Source organism: Rhincodon typus, chromosome 2 (assembly GCF_021869965.1).
Source record: "Rhincodon typus isolate 14 chromosome 2, sRhiTyp1.1, whole genome shotgun sequence".
Lineage (NCBI taxonomy): Eukaryota > Metazoa > Chordata > Chondrichthyes > Orectolobiformes > Rhincodontidae > Rhincodon > Rhincodon typus.
In genome coordinates this window covers 54,141,609-54,167,660 of record NC_063333.1, presented here as the reverse complement: position 1 = coordinate 54,167,660, position 26,052 = coordinate 54,141,609, and the positions used below count along the sequence as shown (strand labels likewise).

The following is a 26,052-nucleotide window of genomic DNA, read 5'->3' as shown; positions in this document are numbered from 1 at the left end:
CCTTGTTGTCTCGGATTCTCCAGCATCTGCAGTTCCTACTATCTCTAATTCTAGCTATTTGATCTTTTTGAAAGAAAATTCTCCAGTCCAGGCAACAGCCAAGCCTAGCTAGTGCTTTGTATGGCTAATAAATGCAAACAGCCCTTACGCCTTCTTGACCACCTTATCTACCTGCCCAGTCAGGTAGAAATGATGAAATGCACTCTAAAGTCCCTTTGTTTCTTCCCACTTCACATCCTATCATTCATTCTGCATTTCTTGGCCACGTTAGCCTTCCCCAATCGAATTGTCTCACATTTCAACAGATTACATTCCATTCGTCACTATTCCACCATCTGACCAGTCCACAGATATCTTCCTGCCATTGACAGCTTTCTTCATTATTAACTGCATTGTCAATATTTGTACTGTCTGCAAACTACATAACAATAACCCTTACATTCAGTCTGAATCATTGATAAATGCCACAAAATACAAAGGACTAAGCATATGGAACCACACAAAGCAGGATCCAAAAACACACGTCAAACAACTACTACTTTTTTGCAAACAATTTGCCATTCTGTGTTGGATCCCATGCGCTTTTACTTTTGTGATGGATTTTAAATGTTAACTCTGTTTCTGTCTCCAAAGATGCTGCCTGCTGGGTTTCTCCAGCAATCTGTGTTTGTTTCTCACTTCCAGCATCCATCATTTCCAGTACTGTAAGCAAACAAATTGTTGATTTTCAGATCATAGCCTGGACTCTTCATTTTTTGAGCAGCAGCAATTGGCGATGATTCTGCTGTCCCATTGACATGTCCTCTAGACCCTTTTTCTCTTGTCCCATTACCACCCCTTTTAATCATTTAATCTCTCAGCCCTTCCTTCCTAGCACAGACCTTCCTTTTTATTCTCCTTCACTTATACATAGCTCCAGCCTGCCTTTGTAATTGTTTATACAATCTAATATGTCTAACCTTTCCATTTCTGATGAATGGACATCAATCTGAAACTTAAGCTTCTCTCTACTCAGATGGGATCAGAGTAGCAGAAGTGGAACATTTAGCTCCTCAAGCTTATGCTGTTATTCAGTCAGATCATGACAGATCCGTAATTTAATTCCACACACCTTTGCCTCATATTACTTAAATTTTTGTAAACTAAAAGTACTATTAAACTTAGATTTACAGTGAGGAATGGACAGAATCCTCCCTCACTGTTATCCCAGCGCTGAAGAAGAGTGGTATTGGACTTGAAATCTTAACTGTGTTTCTGTCTCCACAGATGCTGCCAAACCTACTGAGTTTCTCCAGCATTCTCCACATTTGGTTGCTACCTAATCAGCACTACAAATATTTGTTGCAGTGAATACATTTGGCCAAGATGCCAAAAAGAGCATCTAATTACTATCACTGGATGAACACTAGAATTATGTTTCTCAAATAACTGTTAACATAATTTCAATATTCGTGAGATGAGAGAAAAATACTTTTAAATATATAGACAACATATCTCGCCTGAAGTCTGCCTGTGTAGGTAAAGCATTTGATTGCTTGCTCAAAATAAATTTTAAAATGCTTACGTTTGTAATGAAGTATTCGTTGAATTTATGAGGCTCCTGTCAGTAATCTTCTCCAGTATTAACAAGGCACTAGTTTCATGGCCCTAAATGTAATCCAAAGTGTAAATTGTCAGATGTAAACAAGAGAATGTAGGACAATGATAAACATAGTTTAAATCAGGAAGCCTGAAGCTGAGAGACTTCATGAGGACTGGAGTCATTGTTGAAGGCTCCCAGGGCAACTCCCGCCTGACTGTATACACTGTGCTGCCACCTCAATTGGGTCTGTCCTGCTGGTGGGACAGGACATATTCAGGAATGAGGTGTCTGGGACACTGACTGTAAAGTACGATTCTGACAGTATGACAATGTCAGGCTGTTGCTTGACTAGTCTGTGAGACAGCTCTCCAAATTTTGTTAGTCACCCCCATGTTAGCAAGGAGGACTTTGCAGGGCTGACAGGGCTGTTTCTGCCCCTTTTCCAGTGCCTAGGTGCCAGGTGGTCCGTCCGGTTTCATTACTTTGTTGAGACTTCGTAACTGAGTGGCTTGCTAAGCCATTTCAGAGGGCAGTTCAGAATAAACCACATTTCTCTGACTCTGGAGTCATATGCAGGCCAGATCAAATGAGGATAGCAGATTTCCTTCCCTGAAGGAGGATATTAATGAGCCAGATGGATTTTTCTGACAGTCGACTATGGTTACATGGTCATCAGTAGATTCTTAATTGCAGACTTTTTTTCTACTGAATTCAATTCTACATTCTGCTGTGGTAGGATTTGAACCCAGGTCCCCAAAACTTTAGCTGAGTTTCTGGATTAATAATCTACTGATAATACCACTAGGCCATTACCTTCCCTAATTCCTAAATTGATCAAAGAGTGGGTACTGCATTAGTCACAGGAAGCTTCAAGCAACTGATGCAGGTGTTTGTGTCAGACACTTTAAAATGTACTGTATTAGACTGTAGATGCATGTATGCAATGTGTGGAAAAGACTGGTTACAGACAGTTTGGAACAAAGTTAAGGAATTTGAGAGATTCATCAGTTTCAGATTTGAAGACAATAACATGCTAAAATGTTTAGCCTCATTCTTTAATAAATAGCCAAAATAAATCATTTTGTTAGCATAATGCAACATCCAGTGAGACACCTCTTAATGATTAAGCCATTACTGAAAAAAGGACCGCTCAAACTGGGTATAGAAAACAGCAAAGCTATTGTATTTGTAAAGTCTGTGAAAGTGAAATTTACACAGTTGGGACACGATTGTATTCTATTAAAGGAACATAACCTTTCCATTGAAGAAATTGAAGAAGTGTTATTGACATCAGGGGCTGAAAATTAGAAAATAAAGTCAACCGTGTTAAAACTACATAGTTTATTTGCCCATCTGTCCTTCCAAAGGTTTAAAATGTTAGTGAAGGATACAGAAATAAGGGACAAAGAGTACAATAAGTTTATGGAAAAAACAAGTGATAGATGTGAGATTTGCCAGAAATACCAAAGGACACAGTCACAGGTTATCCTAACTCTGCTCTTAACAAGGGATTTCGGTGAAGTTGTGGCTCTGGATTTAAGGTGCGAGATGAAGAAAAAATAATTTTGATTTTACATTTTTTAAATTGTGGATAATGTAAAAATGGAGAGAAACTACTCTTAAAGCACCAGAAAAGTTTCTCAGTGGTAATTAGTCAGGGATGGTTGAGCGTTTGCTAATGATGAATTTAAAGAACTTTAATGAATATGAAGAACATTATCATGAATATGACAGCAGAGGACACTTTTAGCAATGGGATGTGAGTAAGCAACTACACAGAAGTAGACAAAATGGTTCATAAAATTTCAGCAGAACTATAAATTCTCAGCTGCTCGAGCATGGGTTGTCCATACATGGGCTGGATAATGCAAGTGTGAACATTTTCTTGGTTTTGTTATCAATGAATGCTTGGGAATGTAGAACAATTGATGTTAAAAAGCTGCATTTCTGCAGGGAGATCAGCTCAAAAGGAAAACACCCCCTCTCCTACAAAGAGTCACCAAACACAATACCTATTTAGCCGGAATGATCGCTTTGAAGTTTGGTACATCTCATTAAGGTTTGTTTTCATAAAACTGGGCTGTCTCCAGTTGAAAGCAGACCCTACCATATTTTAATCACATTAAGGAATCAGCTTTCGGGCATCTTTATGCTGTACAAAGTTTTTTTTGTGCGACTGGAGCAGTGAATTTGCAAACATTGTCATAAGTGGGCAAACAAATAAGTGGACTAAGCAATTCAATGTTGGAAATCACGCTTCAGGAACTTTTGAGTGTATTGGATTGGAAATTAGGTAGAATGAGTGGAATGTAACTTTTCATCAGTATTTCTTTTTGGAAAATGTTAGCCTAATTGCTGTTATTCAAAGTAAAGCCTCACAATAATATGTAGCAGTTTCCAAATTGGAAGAGTCATGGAGTTTAATTGGACAGCTGAATTAGCTAGGTACCCAAATTAGGCCAGATAACACATCTGAGGTCTTAAGAGCTGAGTATGGTCATAAAAAAAAATCCCAAGATGGAAGACATATTTGGGCAAACAAAACATTAAAAAAAAATTAAAATGCAGCATTGTGTGTTGAAATTTCCATATTGGGAGATGCCAGGAAAATGAAACTTATTGTCTAGTGATATCTCTTATGCAAATCTCTGTGACAGGCTCTAAAGTACAGAGAAGTTTGTAGATTTTCTTTTGGGAATAGGAGGTACATGTTGCACTTTAGCTAAAGAACCAAAAAGATCCAGAAGGAGTAGTAAAAAGTACTTTAGCAGTGAAAATTCATGCTCTTGTTGAGGTGAAAGATATGGTGTTTTCTTAACGAAAATATTGGAAGACATTCTGAAAAGGGATTACATAGCAATATTCACTGAATTCCAAATTGATAATAAATCACTATGGGATAATATACTTTCAACAAAATGTACCAATGAAAAAAGACAGGATTGATATCATAGTTTTAAAACAAGGAGAATGAGAAATCTCCAAACTGATATAGGTAGACAGCAACACTTATCAGTTGCATAAGGAAGAAAGGAGCAAGCTCTAGGAAGCTATTAGAAATACTGGAAAAGAACTTTGGAACTTTAATATGCATTTAAAAAAACAGGACATAATACAGAGCCATTTTTTAAAACTATGTTGAGATTTTGTACAATTTTGTTGAAGTATGCTATTTTAAGAGGACGGCAATCTGTTACCATCTCGTAGGGTCTGGCAGGGATCCCTGGGACTGAATGAAACTACGGAACAAGTGATGATCATACATTAAAGGATAATTGGTTGAGAACTGGGTGTAGAAATATGGGGAACAGGAAATTAGTATTATTGCAGGGGGAGGTGTTTGGTGCAGGAAAAAAATAGGTGCTTTAAAGTTTATGGCCAGGAGTAAAATCTGCTAATTATTACACAGATTTATCATACTTGCAAGGTTTATTCATTGTTGTATGGTTTATTAGTATTCACGAGGGCATTCTAAACAATGGCAAGATTAAATAATTAAGAAAAGAATAGGTAAGAATGCAGTTACTGTGCTATGCAGTGTTTTATTGAAGATGGTTTGTTCTAATTTTGCAGGGGTATGGAAATCAGGAGACAATATCAGAGAGGAATACCAAGGTGTACAGACTACTGGCAGAAAGATAGACTGTCCGTGCATAAAGCTGACAAGGCACTGGGACTGGTAAAATCAATTTAACTCAGTGATTAGGAAATTTCTAGAAACAATAATTTAGGACAAAATTAGTAATCACATGGAAAAATGTGGGTTAATTAAGAAGGGACAGCATGAGTTTCTTAAGGGAAAATCATGTTTAACTAACTTGCTGGATTCTTTTGATGAGCTAAGAGGGGGTTGATGAGGGTAATGCTATTGACATGGTATACATGGACTTCTAGATGGAAACTGATACAATGCTGCACAGACCTGTGATCTCGTGGTAAAAAAAGGAACAATAGTAACATCATACAAAACTTGTGGGGCAGGAAACAATAACTATCTTTTTCAGGATGGGAGAAGGTTTGTGGTGGTGTTCTTGCTTTTCCTGATATATATTAATGATCTAGACTTTGGGATACAATACATGATTTTAAAAACTGATTCAAAACCAGGAAGCACTATAAATTACAAGATAGTGTAGAACATCAAAAGGACACAGTCAAGTTGGTAGAATAAATAGATAGGCGGCAGATAAAGTTTAATTCGGAGAAGTGTGAGGTGATATATTTTGGTACGAAGAACAAGGAGAGACAAGATACAGGGCACAACTCTAAAAAGGATTAAGAGCAGATGGAGCTTTATTATGTACATAAGGTATTAAATGTGGCAGGACAGGTGGCCATTAGTTCATACAGCATGCAATAAACTAACTTAATAGGGGCACAGAATATAAAGAGCAAGAGGCTATGCTTATAAAAGACACAGCCTCAGTCGGAATACTGCATCGAGTTCCGAGCACCACGTGTTAGAAAGAATGCGAATGTGTTGAACAATGCAGAAGATTTTACAAGAATTGATCTCGGAATGAGGAATTTCAATTATGGAGATAGACTGGAGAAGCTGGGACTGATCTCCTTGGAGAAGAGAAGGCTAAGAGGAGATCTGATTGAAGTATTTAAAGTCATGAGAGGTGTGGGCAGGGTAAATGAGGAAAAAAATGCTTGCACTAGTGAAAGGAGAGGAGACAGATTTAAAATTTATTTTATAAATTAATTAATTAATTAATTTTTAAATTTTTTTAATTCATTGATCATAGTGGGAAATTCAGTGATGATGATATGTTGAATGTCATGGATGGTGGTTGCTTCTTGGAGATGGTCATTGCCTGGCATTTATGTGATCTTGCTGCATTTGGACTGCTTCAGTATCTGATGAGATGTGATTGGTGCTGAATATTGTGCGAATATCCCAACTTCTGATCTTATGATGGAGAGAAGGTCACTGATGAAGCAGTTAAAGATGTTTGGGCTTAGGACACTATCCTGGAGTTGAGATGACTGAACTCAAACAATTACAACCGTCTTCCTATGTGTAAGGTATAACACCAACCAGCAGAATGTTTGCACCAATTCTCATTGATTCCAGTTTTCCCAGGGCTCCTTGATGCCATACTCAGTCAGATGCCATCTTGATGTCAAGGGCTGTCACTCGGAGTTCAGCTCTTTTGACCATGTTTGAACCAATGTAATGAGGTCAGGAGCAGAGTGGCCCTGGTGGAAACTAAACTGGGTATCACTAAGCATGTGCTACTTGATAGCACTGTTAATGACACCTTCCACCAACACTAAGTAAAAGAAGCAAAAAAAGTGACGTGAGGAAAAACGTTTTCACTCAGCTAGTAGTCAGGGTCTGGAATGTGCTGCCTCTCAGTGCAGTGAAAAAGGCTCAGTCAAGAACTGAAATGGAAGAATGTGCAGGGCTATAGGGAGAAATCAGGAGAATAGCACTAAGTGACATGCTCATTTGCACAGCCAGTGCAGATATGATGAGCTGAGTATCTCTCTTCTGCACTGTAATAATTGTGATTTTGAGATCTTTCTGGATTAGCTGAAATATACAGAAGTGGAAAGGTTAGGAGGCCGGCCAAGGTAGTATCATAATAGTTATATTTAGTGCTCATAAAGGCATGAACGAGGGATTCAGCTGGAGAGGAATTAATGCAGTACTGTAGAATACTGATGTTGAGATAGAGGTAGTCAGACTTGTACAATACAACACAGGAACAGGCCCACCTAGTCTGCGCCAATTCCTAATCCTTATTTAAACCAACTACGTATTGCCCATGCACATGTCTATCCCTCTATTCGCCTCCTGTTCATGTGTCGATCACGATATGCCTTCAATGGTGCTAATGTGCCTGCTTCCACCACCTCCATTGGCAGTGCATTCCAGGTGCCCATCACCCTTTGTGTGAAAAATTTCTCTTGCACTTCTTGCCTATATTTTCCCCTCTCACCTCTCACCTGGGTTCTCTTGTAGTTGACCCTTCCACCCTGGGAAAAAGCCTCTGACTAGCCACCATCTCTATGCCTCATAATTTTATAGACTTCTGTCAGGTTGACCCTCAGCCTCTGTCTTTCTGGGCATCAGAATGGCACACAAGCCCACATCAGCCCTACGACAACTGCTCACCCGAACTAAAGACCCACTCCCCGCCATGGACAGGACCAATGTCATCTACAAGATCTCCTGCAGAGACCAAGAGAAACACTACATCGGACAAACAGGAAGGAAACTAACAACAAGGGTACACGAACACCAACTGGCTACAAAAAGACATGACCAATACTCACTCATCTCAATCCACATGAATAAGGAGAACCACCAATTCGACTGGAACAACACCAAAATTCTGGGACAAGTTAAGCAGAGACGGACACGGGAATTCCTAGAAGCCTGGCACTCCATGAAGCATGCTATTAATAAACACATAGAACTGGACCGCATATACACTCCACTACGAAGGAAAACCGGAAGTGAGGCAATCCAGCTCAACGGACTCCAGAGTTTAAAAAACAGGTGGGAAAACATACCTAAGCTTCATCAGAGGCTGCACTGAGGATGTTACCCAGCGAAACAACAAACCAGCTCAGCGAGCCAACCAACCTCAACTGTAACATAATTTGCCAACTTTTGTATTTGATGCCCCTACCAATGAAGGCAACTGTGCTGAGTACCTTCTTGACCACTTATCAACCTGTGTCATCACTTTCATGGATCCGTGGACCTATAGCCCAGATACCTTTGAATGTCAACACTATTAAGGCTTCTGCTGTTTATTGCATAATTTGCACCTGAATGTGATCTTCCAAAATGTATCACCTCACATCTATCTTGTTGATAGAAGGGGCATGGAACTGAAAACTCAGCTCAGGGTTGAAATTGGATGCCAAAGTTGCAACCATAAGACCACAAGATACAGGTGCAGAATTAAGCCATTCAGCCATCAAGTCTGTTCTATGATCTGTTTCTCAACCCCATTTCCCTGCCTTCTCCCCGTAACCCTTGATCCCCTTACTAATCAAGAACCTGTCCATCTCTGTCTTAAATACACTCAATGACTTGGCTTCCACAGCCTTCTTTGGTAATGAATTCCACAGGTTAGCCACCTGCTGGCCCAAGAAATTCCTCCTCATCAGTTCTCAAGAGTCTGTGCCCTCGAGTCCTAGTCGCTCCTGTTAGTGAAATATCTTCTCCACATCCACTCTATCCAGGCCTCTCAAAATTCTGTTGGTTTCAATGAGATCCACCCTCATCCTTCTAAATGCAATCGAGTACAGACCCAGAGTCCTCAAGTGCTCCTCATAAGACAAGCCCTTCATCCCCGAGATCATTTTTGTAAACCTCCTCTGGACCCCCTCCAAGGCCAGCACAGATACAGGGCCCAAACAGTCTGGTTCAGCTTCAGTGAGTGACCAGGGAATGCCTAAATTACAACAACATATTTAATTTATTTAACAAAATGAACAATTGCCAATGGTCAATGCTATAAAACTGAAAAGATCTGTTTCATATTTGAGATCCTTTAAGTTTGACACTCACCTTGCTACAAGCCAAATGGAGGGCTGTGTTCTTGTTCATATCCTGCAGGGTCAAATTGGCCTTTGCACTGCTGACTAATACTTCTACAAAAGAACCAAAAATGCAAATTATTTTAATTTTCAGCTCAAAACTGGCTTAAAATGAAAACCCCATGAATGAGAGTCCCATTTATTACACTGGATTCTACCTTCTTTAGAACATTTAAAAAGGGCAGAAGCATTTGCTACATGTTCAATCCTACAGCATGTCTCTGGGTGGCTATACTGCCTTTAGACCTGATATATATAATGATTACTATTTACGACATCTTGAATTAAGAAGCATCAGTTGAGGTAAGTTTAGAAACAATAAAATTACAACAAAGTATTGAAGACAAATAATATATCGACTTTGCTAATCAAGAAAAGTACAGATAAACAAATTATGCATTTTACAATTGGGTCCAATAGGAATCACAGAAGTGTAATGCAGAAAAGAGCAGGTCAAATGGCTGTCGAGTCCATAACATTTTTCTGCAAAGAGAATTCAGCGATGCCAACTCCCATAGACCTTTTCCCCTTCAAGCATTTATGTAATGCCCTTTGAAGTAACAATTAAGTCTACTCTACCTTGCTGTCAGGCAGTTATCAGAACATAACCACTACAGCATTAAGAAGTTTAGCCTCATGCCTCATTGATAAGTCCCCAGGGTCCAATGGTATCTACCCCAGGGTTTGAGAGACGCAAGAGAAGAGATTTCTGGGGCCTTAACCAAGATCTTTGTATCCTCACTAGCCACTGGAAAGGTCCTAGAGAACTGACGAGTAGCTGATGTTGTTCCTCTGTTCAAGAAGGGAAATACGGATAATCCAGGAAACTACAGACTGGTGCGTCTTACATCGGTGTTTGGGAAGCTACTGGAAAGAATTCTTCTGGATAAGATTTATGCACATTTGGAAAAGCATGGCCTAATTAGGGGTAGTCAGCATGGGTTTGTACAGGGCAGGTCATATCTTAATAACTTGATTGAATTTTTTGAGGAGGTGATAAAGGTGATTGATGAGGGTGGAGCAGTGGATGTTGTTTACATGGATTTTAGTAAGGCTTTTGACAAGGCTTATCCAGAAGACTACGATGCATGGGATCCGTGGTGACTTGGCAATGTGAATTCAGAATTGGCTTGTCCATAGAAGGCAGAGAGTAGTGGTGGAAGGGTGTTTTTCAGGCTGGTGGCCCATGAATAGTGGTGTTCCACAGGGATCTGTACTGGGACCTCTGCGGTTTGTGATATATATAAATGACTTGGATGAAAATGTAGATGTGTGGGTAAGTAAGTTTGCAGACGATGCAAAGATCGCTGGAGTTATGGACAGTGTAGAAGGTTGTAAAAGGATACAGCGGGATATAGATCAGTTGCAGATCTGGGTGGAGAAATGGCAGATGGAGTTCAATCTGGGTAAGTACGAGATGCTGCACTTTGGGAGATCAAATGTTGAGGAAAAGTATGCAGTTAATGGCAGGACTCTGAACAGCACTGATATACAGAAGGATCGGGTGGTAAAAGTGGTGTATGGCACGCTTGCCTTTATTGGTCGGGGAACTGAGTACAAGAGTCAGGATGTCATGTTGCAGCGCTATAAGACTTTGATTAGGCCACACGTAGAGTATTGTGTTCAATCCTGGTCGCCACATTACAGGAAGAAAGTGGAGGCTTTGGAGTGTGTGCAGAAGAAGTTTACCAAGATGCTGCCTGGATTAGAGGGTATGAACTATAAGGAGATGCTAGAAAAACTTGGATTGTTTTCTCTGGAGTGGCGGAGGCTGAGGGGAGACTTGATAGAAGTTTATAAAATTATGAGATGCATAGATAGGCTTGACGGTCAGAAACTTTTTTCCAGAATTGAAATATCTAATACTATGGGGCATGCATTTAAGGTGAGGGGTGGGGGGCAAAAGTTTAAAGGAGATGTGAAGTTTTTTTACACAAAGAGTGGTAGGAGTCTGCAACACACTGCCAAGGATGGTGGAGGAGGCAGATACAATAAGGCAGTTTAAAGGACTTTTAGATAGGCATATGAATATGCAAGGAATGGAGGATATGGACCAAGGGCAGGCAGAAGGGATTAGTTTAATTTGGCGTCATGTTCGGCACAATATCATGGGCCAAAGGGCCTGTTCCTGTTCTGTACTGTTCTACGTTCTATGTCATCTTCGGTTCTTTTGCCTTTTACCTTAAGTCAGTATTCCCTGATTCCAGTTTTCTCCTGCCAGTGGGAACCATATTTTCCTCTGTCTAGACATCTCTGGCTAGAATGTTTCTGGCATTGGGGTTGCAGGCTGAGCAGTAGTGACTGTGAAAACACCAGGATGCCGCAACAGGATGGCTCAGATATTTGCATCTCTGGATGAGTTTTCCTATTGGCAGGATCAATACCAAATCGGCTGCCTGCCAATTGGAAATGAGCAGCCTATTTAAATAATGGAGGCCATATGAGAGAATATCTGAAAAAAGATGTTTTGTCTTTTAATTTTGTACTCAAGTTAATTCATAAGAAATACCAACATAAAGAGAAGCAACATTTATATTGTACGTGGACAGAATATCGACTGAATTCCAAGTGGACTTTGGTTCATTTCTCATGGCAATGCTTCGACCAGAGTCTTAAAAAGTAAACGTTGGCAGTTAACTGTCAGTCAACATCTAACGGGTGCACTCTCCACAGCAATGGCTCTACCAATCAGAATCTGCCAATGAATCAGCGGTCTCTTCTGATGCAGTATATATGATGGAGTCTCTTTACAGTGGTATTTCTTGCAAATTGTCTTGATGTGTACACAACAAAGTGTCTTTTTTTCAGAAATATTCAAGTTCTGCACTACCTAACAACTATATACACTGTAAGAAGCGCTTTCCCACACTGCCCTAATTTACCAACAGCAAAGCAGTCTCTTGCCACCTGGGATGACTGTGGTTATGTGTAACTATCTGGGGATGGTCATGGGGGGGCATCAGAGGCAAAAGCGCCATTACTCAGACAGAGTGCAGCATATCCTGCGGTTTCAATCGGCTCCCCAGAGGGTTTACCTTATCTTAGAGGGTATAATGTTATTATGACCCTCTCAATCCCCACACTGCCTCTGACTGTTGGCGCAGGTTTGGAGGGCCAAAGGGCCTGCCCCTGTGCTGTATTGTTCTTTGTTCATTTCCTACCCCTCTTAATGAGGCAGTTGAAGGTTTAATAATGCATTTCCTCTGATTAGGCTAGCAATATGGGGAACCTGCCTTAATGCCTTTAATTGGACAGGCAGGTGAGAGACAGTCAATTGGAAGGCCACATGTTAAAGCTGCCAAGTCAGTCCCAATATCAGATTTCTTATTTTCTCCTGAAACTCTCAATAAAATCCTGTCACTCACAATTCTGAACACATCAAATTCCTTTTCAAACTCTTTCTGCTCTAAAGATAACAATTCAGCTTCTCCAATCTATCTATCTATCTATATTAATACTCTCATTACTGGAACTATTCTAGTAAAATCTTTCCTGTATCCTCTCAAAGGCCTTCAATATTCTTCTTAGAATGCGACCTCCGAATTGGGCACAGTGCCTCAGTTGGGACCAAACCAGTGTGCTGCACAGGTTTATCACAATGTCCTTGTTTTTGCACTTTTATATCCTGACTTATAAAGCACAAGAATTCTCTATGTTCCATTTTCCCAAACCACTTTGTCAACCCACCCTGAGAATATTATATCTCCATGTGCCTCTATTCCTATACCTTGTTTATTATATTACTTCTCTTCTTTCCTCCAATCAAACCATATTACATTGTACTTCTTTACAATAAATCTCACCTGCCATGACAGTCCATATCCTCTTGATGTCTATCATCATAGTTGAAAAGAAATAAATAATGTACTTACCAACTGCATTAGTTTGTCCATTCTCTGCTGCCATCATTATTGGTGTTTTCCCAGTTAAATCTGCAGTGTTTACTTGAGCATTATGGCTGAGTAGAAGTTGTAAACATTCAACATGATCTGTGAAAGCTGCTGCATGAAGAGGGGTTCTGTCATAAATAAAACAATGAAGTTACAATTGTTTACAATGTCTATTCTCTTTCTTCCAACATCAGAAAGGCTAAGTTACTTGCTGGGTTTTCGTTTAAATCACTGCGTTATTCCACGCACATAATATCTGAATACAGTTTAAAACATCTTATCTCTTCGCAGATTTTCCCCAGTCTATTACAAAATTAGTGAGAATAGATTTATACAGTACTTCGAGGTCTTTTACGAACATCTCAAGAAATCATACACCAAGTACAAGGAATAACCGCATAAAAAATGATTTCATTGATGAGATAAATTGCTAGTTAATCTGTCTTTGTGGTTTTGAAGGAATATTGGTCAAAAAAGACATTGAGGAAATTTGAGGATTGAGGAAATTTTGCTGCTCTTCAATTCGTAAAGACTTGAATCACTGAAATAGGGAAACAAATATAAAGACTTATCCAAGAACTGCAAGTTAATAAGTTATCTCGTTCAGACAAAATGCGTCCTAGGTTGTTGAATGAAGCCAAGGTAGAAACGGCAGAGGCATTGATCATAATCCTTCAATTGTCATTAGATACAGCAGTAGTTTCAAAGAATAGGGAGGGGAACAAGGAAGGGGTGGGTTGCTATTACTACACTATCAAAGGAACCAGGAAACCACAGGCCAGTCATTCTAACATCAGCAGTGTGATGCCACTGGAAACATTATCAGAGACAAAATAAACTTTCACTTGCAAAAACAACAGATTAAGATGAGCCAGCATACAGTCATAAAGCACAGAAACAGACCCTTTGGTCCAACTTGTCTGCTCTGACTAGAAATCCCAATCTGATCTAGTCCTATTTGCCAGCATTTCGCCCATATCCCTCTAAACCTTTCCTATTCATGTACCCATTCAAATGTCTTTTAAATGCTGCAATTTTACCCATCTCCAATACTTCCTCTGGCAACCTGTTTCATATATGCACCAACCTCTGTGTGAAAAAGTTAACCCTCAAGTTCCTTTTAAATCTTTCCCATCTCACCCTAAACCTATGGCCTCTAGTTTTGGACTCATCTACCCATAGGAAAAAGACCCTTGCTATTCACTCTATCCATGCCCCTCATGATTTTATAAACCTCTTGAAGGTCAACCCCAGCCTCTGATGCTCTGGGGAAAAAAGGTCCAGCCTATTCAGCCTCTCCTTATGACTCAAACCCTCCAGTCCTGGGAAGATGCTTGTGTGTGTTCAGATAGGAGTACAGAATTGGCTCAGTGACAGGATGAAGAGGGTGCTGGCCGATTATTTTTGTGGCTGGAAGGTACTTTCAGTCGTGTGCGCAAATGGCAGTTTTGGGTCCATTTTTATATTTGATCCTAAACCTGGGTGCAGGGATAGCATTGCAATGTTTGCAGATGTTACAGAACTCGACAATTTAGTAGGTAGCAATGAGGATAGTTGCAGACTTCGGATCACTGATAGAATGGCTAACGAGTCATGAATGTGGCAGATGAAGTTCAATGGAAAGAGATGTGAAGTGATGGGCTTCAGGTGGACCATTACAGGAGAGACACTATGCTACAAAGGGCATGATTTAGAAGAGTACAGATGCACACAAACCCTTATATCTGACCTGGAAAATTGATAAGGTACTTTACAAAAAGATGTATTGGTTGATAGATTGAGGAATAGAACATGAAAGCTAAGAGATCACGCTAAAACTTTATGAATTATTAGTTAGGCTTCAACTGGAGTTCCATGGACAACTCTGGGCACTACATTTCTGAAGATGTAAAGGCATTAGAAAGGGTACACGAGGAGCTTATCATGTTATAATCTGGAATGAGGAATCTCTGTTTCAAGGGAAACAGTTCTAAATTTTTACACGACTGAATATGTAGATATATTTTAGGGAGAAAACTATTTCCTCTGGAGAGTAAATCATTAACCACAAGTCAAAGATTTAAAACAATTTTGTAAAAATCAAGATGAGAGCTGAAGATTGTTTTCCACTCAGTTGTTTCCATCTGGAACATTCCATCTTAAAAATTGGTGAGAAGCTGATTCCATGAATAATTTTAAAATGGGTAGGATAGGTTCTTGAGGATGAGGAACTTAAAAAATAAAAATGGAAAACAGGGATGTGGCCAAAATACTGCTACATTTTCAAACAGCCAGCAGTGGCACAATGGAGTTAGTGGCCTCTCTGTGCTGTACAGTTCTATGGTAAGTCAATGCCATCAAAAATGCAATATTCATTTAATGCAATATCCCTTGGAGGTGTGAATTTATTTGCTCAAATCCAAGTATGGAGCTAAAGCCTACAATCTTTTGACGCACATGAATGCTGACAACTGAATAAAGGTGAAATTCGTATATGAATCTTTAAAAAGTTATATTCTGAAATAACAAGTTTAGCTACTGAGAGAAATGTAGAACTGTTCACTGCCACTACAAGAAGTGTTATTGGAATTGCATGCACGTAATTAAAAACAGTTGGTTAAAGTCATGCTTGGTTGTTTGGGTTTAAAAGCTAATTCACCCTAAAAATGTTCTCCTCAAAATCTTGACCAATAACTCTAACCCCAAAGCAAAAGATAGTTTTACATACAATATTGGATTATATCACTAATTTGGATTGACACAGCCCTTTTCAACCATTTCATATCCCCTTAGAATACTAACATTGTCTTCTTTCTGCTGAATCTGAGTGGACGAATTTTGAGAACCTAACTGAGCAAAGTGAAGATTGGTTGGTTACACTTAATAGACAACAAGATTCACTCTGCTTTCAATGGGCATACAGGGATTAAATATGAAAAAGAAAATTCCATTACCTTCCCTTTCCATCTGTAGAGTTTACAATACCAGCACCTAGAACATCTATTAACATTTCTGCTGAACCTTCATTGTCATTTATTCTGAAAGGGAGAAAAAAAAGTACCGGATGAAATATACATTTATTTGGACACTTACTAATAATTGGGATTATAGCGATTATGGAAAAACTAAACTTACACGGCACAGTGCAATGGATTAAAAGAGTTACCATCCAGTTTTTGAAAAACCTCCTGTTCCAGCAGAAGTTCAACACAGGTATCATGACCTGATGAAGACAAGAAAGCTCTTTATACCACTTTGTAGTTTTACACATGTTTCAACTTGTAGAAATGCTGCAGTCGTACTCTCAAGGATGTATTCGTTATAAGACATTGCAATTACAAGTCCATACAATAATATCTTTAGTATTATGTGCGCAGATCCAACGGCCAAATAAAAGAAGGAAAATGTGTTGTTCAGCTATTTTGTGTGTATTTTCTGCAGGAATAAAATATTGTGTAAAGGGATATAACATTCTTTTAAGAAAAGACAAAAAATTCCAGGAAATATTAAAATTACCTGGATTTTATTGATGTAGTGATAATTAATTTTGAGCACCAATATTAAAAATAATCATTTTAATGCCTTGCTTGAGCAGCACTAATTTCTGTGAGAAGATGGAAATCTCTGCAATAATGAAAAATCAAAATATGTGATTTCATGAAGTGATCCATCCAAAGGAGGCATTAGTAAAGGAATCCGAGGTTATCATTGTTCTCCAAAAGGATCCTGGGAATTGGGAGTAGCTTTTGTAATGGAGAATTAGGCTCAGTAATATTTAATGTTGTCCAAACAAATCTGGTGTTGGAGGATCACTCAAGCCTGCACCTCCTGATACACAGATAAGTGTCTGTATATAAATTATTTGGAGAAATTTTATTTTTCTAAGACACAGAGGTAAGATTTGATGGGTGATGTCGACGGTGAGTGATCCAAGAACATTAATTCTGGCCATGGAGGGATTTTCTTGTGAGGAAAGGCTGAGTAGTTCGGGCTTCTACTCATTGAAGTTTAGAAGAACAGCTTATTTAACCACATAAGATCCTTAGCAGATTTGACAGAGTAGACAGTCTAGGACTAGAGGGCATAATGTCAGAATAAGGGCTTGCCTATTTAAGATAGAAATGGAAGAGAAATTTTTCTCTTAAAGGACAGTCAAATGTGGAAATTTTGTTTATTCCAATGAGGTCTATCGAGGCTGGATAGGCAGATTTTCAATCAGTATGGGAATCAATTGTTATGCTCAATTTAGTTTCTTAGTAAATTTCAATGACAGCTTTCATTGCATTTTCAAATTAACAGCTCCTTAACTACCTAGGTTTACTACCTAGGTGGACAATGTTACATTGAGCCATTTGTAATATGCCATTTTTGTTTATAAAGGTGCACAGAATAGTAGCTAGAAGATACAATTATTCAAGTACTATCCTTTTGACAAGAGAGTACTACTCCATTTTGTGTAATCCATTAAAATGAGAGGAAAATGTTCGTAATCACACATAAAATTCAAAAGCACTTGATGAATAACTTTAACTTTACTGGTTCTACAGAATTACATTGGAGGTACATGAGCATGTGCGCAAAGGTCCAGACAGCAGAACTGAAGCAAAAAAAAATCACAAACCTTTAAGTGCTAATGGCGTATAGCATGAAAATACCATAGTTTAATACAAACAAATCTAAATGGAGGAAACTATGATGGTATGAGAAACGAGTTTATGATAGATTGGTGAACGATACTTAAAGGAATGGTGATAGAAAGACAATAGCAAACTTTCAAAGAATACACAGATTAACAGTGACAATTGCTCATTCCTGTCTAGTGCAAAAGTAAAATGAGAAAGGTGACTAATGCAGGGCTGACAAGAGAAATCAGAGATAGTATCAGGTCTAATGAAGAAATGTACAAATTGGACAGAAAAAGAAAAGACCTGAGAAGTGGGAGCAATTTAGAATTCAGCAAAGGAGGACAAAGGGAAAATGCAGGGAATATAAAAACTAACTGTAAAATTTTCCATGAGCAGGTGAAGAGAAAAAGATTGAAGACAAATGTCTCTTACAGTCAGAAGCAGGAGAATTTATAATGGGGAACAAAGAAATGGCTGACTGACTAAATACTTAGTTTGCTTGCATTCACAAAGAAATACACAAATAACATACCAGAAATGTTGGGGAACAGAAAAGTTTAGTGAGAGGAACGGAAGGAAATCAGTATTGGTAGGGAAATGGTGCTGGGGAAATTGATGCGATTGAAGGCAGATAAATCCCCAGGCCCTGATAATCCACATCCCAGAGTACTTAAGGAAGTGGCCCTAGAAATGGTGGAAGAAGTGGTGGTCATCTTTCAAGATGCTATATACTCTTGAACAGCTCCTGCAGATTAGGGAGTAGCTAATGTAACCCCTCTCTTGTTGAAAAGCTAGACAGAAAGAAAACCGGGAACTACGGGCTAGTCAGCCTGATGCTGGTAGTTCGGAAAATGCTACAGTCCAATATAAAGTAATAAATAGCTGAGCATTTGGATAAGTGGCAGGATCACACAGTGTCAGCATGAATTTATGAAATGGAAATCATGCTTGACAAATCTACTGGAATTCTTTGAGGATGTAACTAGTAGAACTGATGAGGGGGAGCCAGTGGATGTGGTTTATTTGGACTTTTGAAAGGCTTTCAAACAAAGTAACACATCAGAGACTAGGGCATAAAATTAAAGCGCATTGGATTGAGGATAGTATTTTGAGGTGGATAGAAAACCAGTTGGCAGACCGGAAATAAAGACTAGGAATAACCAGGTCTTGTTCCAAATGGCAGGCAGTGACTAGAGGGGTACTGCAGAAATCAGAGATCAGGACCCCAGCTATTCACAATATATATTATTGATTTGGTTGAGGGAACTAAATGTAATATTTCCAAAACTGCAGATGACACAAAGCTAGGTGGAAGAGTGAACTGTGAAGAGGATGCAGAGATGCTTCAGTGATTTAGACAAGCTGAGTGAGTTAGTAAATGCACGGCAGATATGTATAATGTGGATAAATGTGAGATTATCCACTTTGGTAACAAAAACAGGAAAGCAGATTATCTGAATAGTTACAAATTGAGGGGGGTGGAGGGTGGTGATTGTGCAATAAGACGTGGGCGTCCTCATATACCAGTGGCTGAAAGTAAGTATTCAAATGCAGTAGACGGTCAAGGAAGCAAATGGCATGTTTGCCTTCATAGTGAGAGGATATGAGTAAATGGCAATATCTTGCTGAAATTATACAGGCCATTGGTGAGACCACACCTGGAATATTGTGTGCAATTCTGGTGTCCTCATCTGAGAAGGGATATTCTTGCGAGGGAGGGAGTGTAGCAAAGGTTTACCTGACTGATTCCCGAGATAGTCGGACTTATGTATGAGGAGAGGTTGAATCAGTTAAGATTATATTCGCTACAGTTCAGAAGATTGAGAGGAGATTTCATAGAAACCTATAAAATTCTAACAGGACCAGTCAGGGTAGATGAAGGAAGATTGTTTCCAATGGCAGGGGTGTCCAGAACCTGAAATCAAATTCTAAGGATATGGGATAAACCGTTTACAACTGAGATGAAGAGAAATGTCTTCACCCAGAGATTGTTGAGCCTGTGGAATTTGCTACCACAGAAAGCACTCAAACACATTAAAAGTAGTTGTTGGATATACCACCTGGGGCTAAAGTGATGAAAGGATATGGGAGGAAATGTGGGAGCAGGCTACTGAGTGGAGGATCAGCCACGATCATAATGATTGTGCACATAGTAGAAAATTTTGGATGCAACTAAGGTGGCAGAAAATAAACTAACAATGTATACTTTATATAAAAGGAACAAACAGCTTCTATAAAATGTAATTTCTAAATAACAGAAAGGCAAGCAGCAAAACGTATATTTTTCTATAAGAAAATTAATTGTAGAACTGTCTTATTTACCATTATAACAAGCCCAGTGCAGAGGTGTGTAACCGTGATTGTCTGAAACTGTAGGAACAATATCCATCGCGGATGCAGCTTGAAGCAATGCCCCAAGTACTCCTACATGTCCGCATGCAGCTGCCAAGTGCAGGGACGTGCGGCCCTTGCAGTCCCGAATTAAAAAGTTAGCATTGTGTTGAAGCAAAGCTTCCACGCACTCTTCATGACCAGTTACTGCCTGCAAATCAAAATGTTTAAAATAACAAATCAAATTTTGTAAAGTGTACAATTATGCTGCTTATGAATCAGAGGATAAGTAACATTCTTAATGTATGCAGTTGCCATATGGATAAATTTACTTTGATGAAATAACCATATCACATTCGATGATAAACCATACAAAAAATTTATTTAGGTTTACATTTATCTTAGTGAACAAATGAACCTTTACTCTTTTTAAGAGAACTGTCATCAAGTTGATACCTCAACGAAGCATAGACTAAGAAACCAAGAGCTATTTCAAAGGTGAGAGCCAATATCTCAGACAAGAGTCAGGACATAATGTTTTGGTTAGGCCATACTCAGAGTACTGCGTTCAGTCCTGGTCACCACATGACAGTAAGGATATGGAGGCTTGGGAGAGGGTGCAGAACAGGTTTACCAGAATGCTTTCTGGATTACAGGATATGAGTTGTAAGCAGAGGCTAGGAAAAACTTGGTTGTTTTCTCTAGAGTGGCAGAAACAGAGGTGAGACTTGATGAAAGTCTATAAAATTGTGTGATGCATAGATAGGATTGATGGTCAGAATCTATTCCCCCAAAGTTGAAATGTCTAATACTAGGGGGCATGCATTTCAAGTGAGAGGGGGAAAGCTCAAAGGAGATGTGAGGAGCAAGTTTTTGTAGACAGAGTGTGGTAGGCACCTGGAACGTGCTACCAAGGATGGTGCTGGAGGCAGATATGATAGGAGTTTTTAAAAGAACTTCTAGATAAGCACATGAATATGCAAGGAATGCAGGGATATGGACAAAGGGCAGGCAGAAGGAATTTAATTTGGCATCATGTTCGGCACAACATCATGGGCCGAAGGGTTAGTTCCTGTGCTGTACTGTTCTATGTCAATTGATGGTTTTCAACTGTGAAATGAAATCCTGTGATAGAACCATGCAATGTTTTTTTTAAAACATCTTACATGTTATAGATGGTGTCTTTTTCCAAAAGAACATTTTCAGATTTCCACCTTAAAAATCATAACATATTCTTAAAATCAGTTTTGTGCATACAGTTACAATGAATCTATTTCTGTTATTTGATTTATCATATCCTTGTTTCTTCATTTCTAATTCTCTCCTCTGTGATCAGCAGCTAACAGAGAATGAAAAGTGCAATCCATGCATGGGCAGCTGAGGCTGGAGTGCAATTTTAGGCAGCAACAGGAGCCTCTTTTAAAGGTTTAGATTTCTTCATACAATACATTAGAAGTAGAACCATCAGAAACCACTAACCCCTCTGTGTAATGCAGTTCTCCCCCACTTGTCTTTGGCATCTACATTTGCACCCTTAAGAAGTGAGCACACGCAGTCCGTATGTCCATTCAAAACTGAGAGCATCAGAGGAGTTCTACAATAAACAATTCAGACCTTAGTTATATGACACATTTACATTGTTTCAGCAATTTTAAAGCAAATATTCAGCATAAGAGAATTAAACTCAATTTATCAGAGTGCATATTGTGGATATAATAAAAAGTAAAATGGACCAACAGAATAAAATATGGATGTGTTGAGAATGATAGATACTGGGAAAATATTTCCTTTTGATCTTAAATTTATAGAGTAATTAAAATGTACTACAAATAGAATTCATCACTGCTTATCATATGATTTAATTATTGTCAACTTTGTACTTCAGAGGTAGTTGTCACTATTGTGACCTTATATCTCTCAATTTATAAGCATTATTATAAGATTAAATATGATTTAAGATTATAAAATGCTATGAACTGGTCTGAAAATTTTCTACCTTAATACCAAGCTTCAGAGAGATGTAAACTAGTTGTGTATGCAGAATTTTCTTTGACCATAAAACTGTTACCTAAGCTTTAGGCATTTCCTCAGATATATCCAAAACTGCAGACAAAGCAGACTATGGTGAAGGAATGCATGTTTTTAAATTTAGTTTGTATTTTTTGAAGCAGACCATGACTAAAACAGAATCTGACTGAAAGGGAAAACACAATAGGTAAATATAGAAATAAAAGAAACCCTCTGATTTTCTAAGGGCACAAAAACACAACAACACAACTAGGGATTGAAAATTAGAACTTCTGGAAAACTAACTCTGCTCAAAGAATATAAAGGGTAGGAGCCAAGCAATAGCAGTTAGATTCACTGGTATAGCACAAGCAATCTGAGGAAGAAGTGACAGGAAGCTAAGAATAAGTTGCTGCAACTGTTTCTGGTGAAAATAACACTGCTGAATTTATACCATCGAGCGGGAGTTGAGCTGGCTCTGAAGTATGCAACCCTGACTGAGGAACCGCAAATTGTTGTGCCCTGCTGTTGGCTGGGGACCAGACTAGCTCGTAGAAGGAAAGGAGCTGAAGCTCCTTGCATGGAGGTTGGAGTTGGATGGACTTTGTGACTTGTTGAGATTACTAATGCTGAAGACTGGACTGCTAAGTTAATTTATAAGATCTGTTTTAGTTGTACAGACTATTAATTGCGCAATTTATAGTCTATAATCAACCACAAATTGCCTATTAATTCATGTTTAACATGCAGTATATGATTAGAGTAAAGAGATGATATTTACTGTTTGATTTGTTGACTTTTGCATACTAAAACTTTTTGAAACAAACTAAGGAATGTCATGGCTTCATTCTTTAAGTACAGAACTAGATTTTATATTTCTTATTTTAAAAGGTGTCATTAGTCTCTACAGAAATGAAATTACTTATACAAATTAAATAGACATAACATAAAGTAATCCTTTAAAAAAATTAAGCACGTGTCAATGATGGGAAAGCAGGTTTCTTTTACAAATGTGACTGACCTAGCATTTTAAAGCCTGTAACAGATTGTTCATACTTAAATTACCATAGACATGGGCAAATCTGCATCTGTTCTATCTTCTACAGTTTGCTTATCTCTTTCAAATCTATACCTTTTTGTGCAAATTTTCTGTTCTCCCTGTAATTCCTCCTCAAGCTGTTAAGCTTTTCTGCAGTACAGTTGGAAGTGAAGGGGCATTGTATCTGTTTCCTAACACACATTCACGTTAACTTCCAACAAGAAGTTATTAAGGGGGCAAAGATCACTTCTCAAACCTCCCAACCTCCACCCCACCAGACACGATTTGTTACAATCTGCATTGCTCAGGTACTGAATGATTTAATCAACTCAAATATCCAGGGATCACATCCATTTCCTTCAAGCAGTTTGTAACTTCAAATAATAATTTACTGAACATTTATAGTAACTGCAGACAAATACATCAAATGTTGGCCTGTCCCCAGCTGCTGTATGGCCATTCAGTGCAAGCTTAAACATTAAATATACATATAATAATGGCCATAAAGAGAAAATAGTTCACACTAAACATAATTTGTTTCTCCTTTCTCCCACAGTGAACTTCTCCTTAAACATTAATATTAAAGTATACAATACATTTGCAGAGTACTTTTTTAATGCAATGCAAAGAAAATGTCCACTTTTTCTACTGAACATTCCACTAAAGTATTTTACTCACTGTCCATTTCCATCTTGAATGTCCACTGCTGTGTAGAGGTCAGTATTCCCTATTAGGAGCCGCAGGCACTCTGAATGACCATTTGTTGCTTAAAAAAAATCGAATGGAATAATTCATGAGCAAAAGTTCATATCTTTTTCAATTAAAAATAAATCCCTGCAATGTTCAACTCCATTCACAACTTGGAAAATGAAGAAGCTTAAAGTCTGGACAACATCCAGACTTGAGCCAGCATATGCCACAACTTTCAAGTCAGATTAATATTAGGCAATCATAACCTTCATAAATAAATAAAAATGTCCAACAAATTTCCTGGATTTTCAAAGCATCACCATAAAAAATGTCTTGGGGAAAGGCATAGGCTAAGAACTTGCATCAAGTGATTCACTACATAACTCATCTACATCATTCTACATGATTCTACATCATTTCAAAGGTTTCTAAAATGAAGCGCTATCTGCTTTAGCAAAGAATATTCCTCTTTAATCTGGTTGAATGAGTCAACACTAAGTGCACCTTAAATTAGATCTTAACTATGTATACTGCTAATTTATACATAACTATTAACATATTAAAAAGGCTGCAAGTTAAACTAATATGCAGAACTCTAAAGTAATTTGCTAAGTTTGAAGTAGCAGAATGCTTACTTGCTCCCTCCCATGTTCAATTAAAATTTCATCGATGAGCCTGATTAGATATGAATTATAATAAAGAAGGTAAAATGGTTGAGGAAGAACGTACATTAGAATGGAAACAAACAACTTCCACTGAAATTTTTGACTGTTGAATTTTAAGCTCTGGAAATGAACAACTTTATCTACATTTGTTATTTTTACAAACAGTAAAAAAAAAAGAGAACTTGATTTGTGACTGTGTTCTTTTCAAAGAAAAAGCAAGGGCGAATTCCAGGACTTTGCCACTCACTGCTTAAGAAACTTTTTTCTCACAATTATCTATACCTCTTGCCTAAACTCTTGGTAGTTCTATGTCTGCTGCAACTTTTCCACAATCCTCATTATAATTTGCTATCACTCCAAATTTAGTGGCTTTAACAAATGACATTGTTCTCTCAATAAAGTTCAAATTGCTCCCTTAAGGAGCAAGAACAGTCCAAGACACAGGTCTGCTGAAAATCACTTTGTACATATTTCCAGTCTAAGAAGCTTTCCTTATTTTACACTTCACACCTGCAAGCATATTTGTTTGAAACAACTATTTATTTCACCCATTTACTTTGCATGCTTACAACTTTTTAAACATCAAAGTGAAAGAAGTAGTTTGGATCAGGCGACTATTTTTCTATGTGCTCACTACAGCCCAAATCTTCTGGTCATTGGATCACTGGAGACAGGTCATATAAATGGAGATGTGGGCGGAGTCTCTGAGAATTACTTGATGTACTGAACTGTGAGAAAATTGGTGGGCAAGTTACAACTTGCCACCTGCCTCCCATCACTCCATCTCACTTATCCTCTATACAACTGATCACCTTACTCATTCACCCCTTCACTAACATTCAAACTGGATCTTCAATCTTACTGTCTTGCAGCTCAAGTTGGGGCCCAATTCTACGCTGGGGCTTTGACGATGTTAGTAAAGCCTGGCTTGGGAGACCAAGCATGAAATGCAAAGCAGTATCAAGGGGCAACATTCCAGCAAAAGATCAATCTGACAATAATTGCCATTCTCTGGAAGATCTCAGTCACTGTAAAAATAAAAGCACCAATTTTCATATATATTTCCCTCTGGTCATGCCATTTACATATAACTATGAGATTGTGTTTTACAAGTCAATTCCTCTCAACATTGTGACGTCCAAATGAAAACTGCTTCTATGGCATAATCTTGAAAAAACACATGGAACCTCCTATGTATTTACCAAGTTCTGTTGCTGGTGAAAGTGATAGCTGGTAACTAGGTTTATCTTTGTGCTCCACTAAAAGATGCACATGCAAGAGCACATTTGGCATGGTGGCTCACAGCGCCAGGGACCCAGGTTTGATTCCACCTTTGGGTGACTGTGTGTGGAGTTTGTGCATTCTCCCCGTGCCTGCGTGGGTTTCCTGCAGGTGCTCCAGCTTCCTCCCACAAAGATGGGCAGATTGTGTGGATTGGCTATGCTAAATTGACCATAGCGGCCAGGCATGTGCAGGTTAGGAAGATTAGCCATGTAGGGTTACAGGGATAGGGTAGGGGGTTGAGTCTGGGTGGGATGCTCTCCAGAGGGTTGGTTTGGACTCAATGGTCCAAATGGTCTGCTTCCACACTGTAGGGATTCTATGATAAGGAAAGTTATGATTTTATCAACTAGAGATAGTAGGAACTGCAGATGCTGGAGAATCCGAGACAACAAGG

The 26,052-nt window shown here is 38.6% G+C and overlaps 1 protein-coding gene across 1 annotated transcript in view; it reads right to left on the bottom strand.

Moving 5' to 3' along the window:
- The window catches only part of LOC109911554 (serine/threonine-protein phosphatase 6 regulatory ankyrin repeat subunit A-like), a 36,060-nt gene extending 10,393 nt beyond the window's left edge, over positions 1-25,667 (bottom strand). Inside the window, exons 1-9 of the mRNA XM_048608073.1 lie at positions 25,577-25,667; positions 23,698-23,785; positions 21,453-21,567; positions 19,965-20,184; positions 16,153-16,240; positions 15,972-16,055; positions 13,021-13,166; positions 9,120-9,202; positions 1,565-1,647 (exon numbers count right to left, since the gene is read on the bottom strand). Of these exons, the coding sequence (XP_048464030.1) occupies positions 1,565-1,647; positions 9,120-9,202; positions 13,021-13,166; positions 15,972-16,055; positions 16,153-16,240; positions 19,965-20,184; positions 21,453-21,567; positions 23,698-23,785; positions 25,577-25,667 (998 nt within the window). The remainder of the gene's footprint in view (positions 1-1,564; positions 1,648-9,119; positions 9,203-13,020; positions 13,167-15,971; positions 16,056-16,152; positions 16,241-19,964; positions 20,185-21,452; positions 21,568-23,697; positions 23,786-25,576) is intronic.
- Positions 25,668-26,052: the final 385 nt, after the last annotated feature.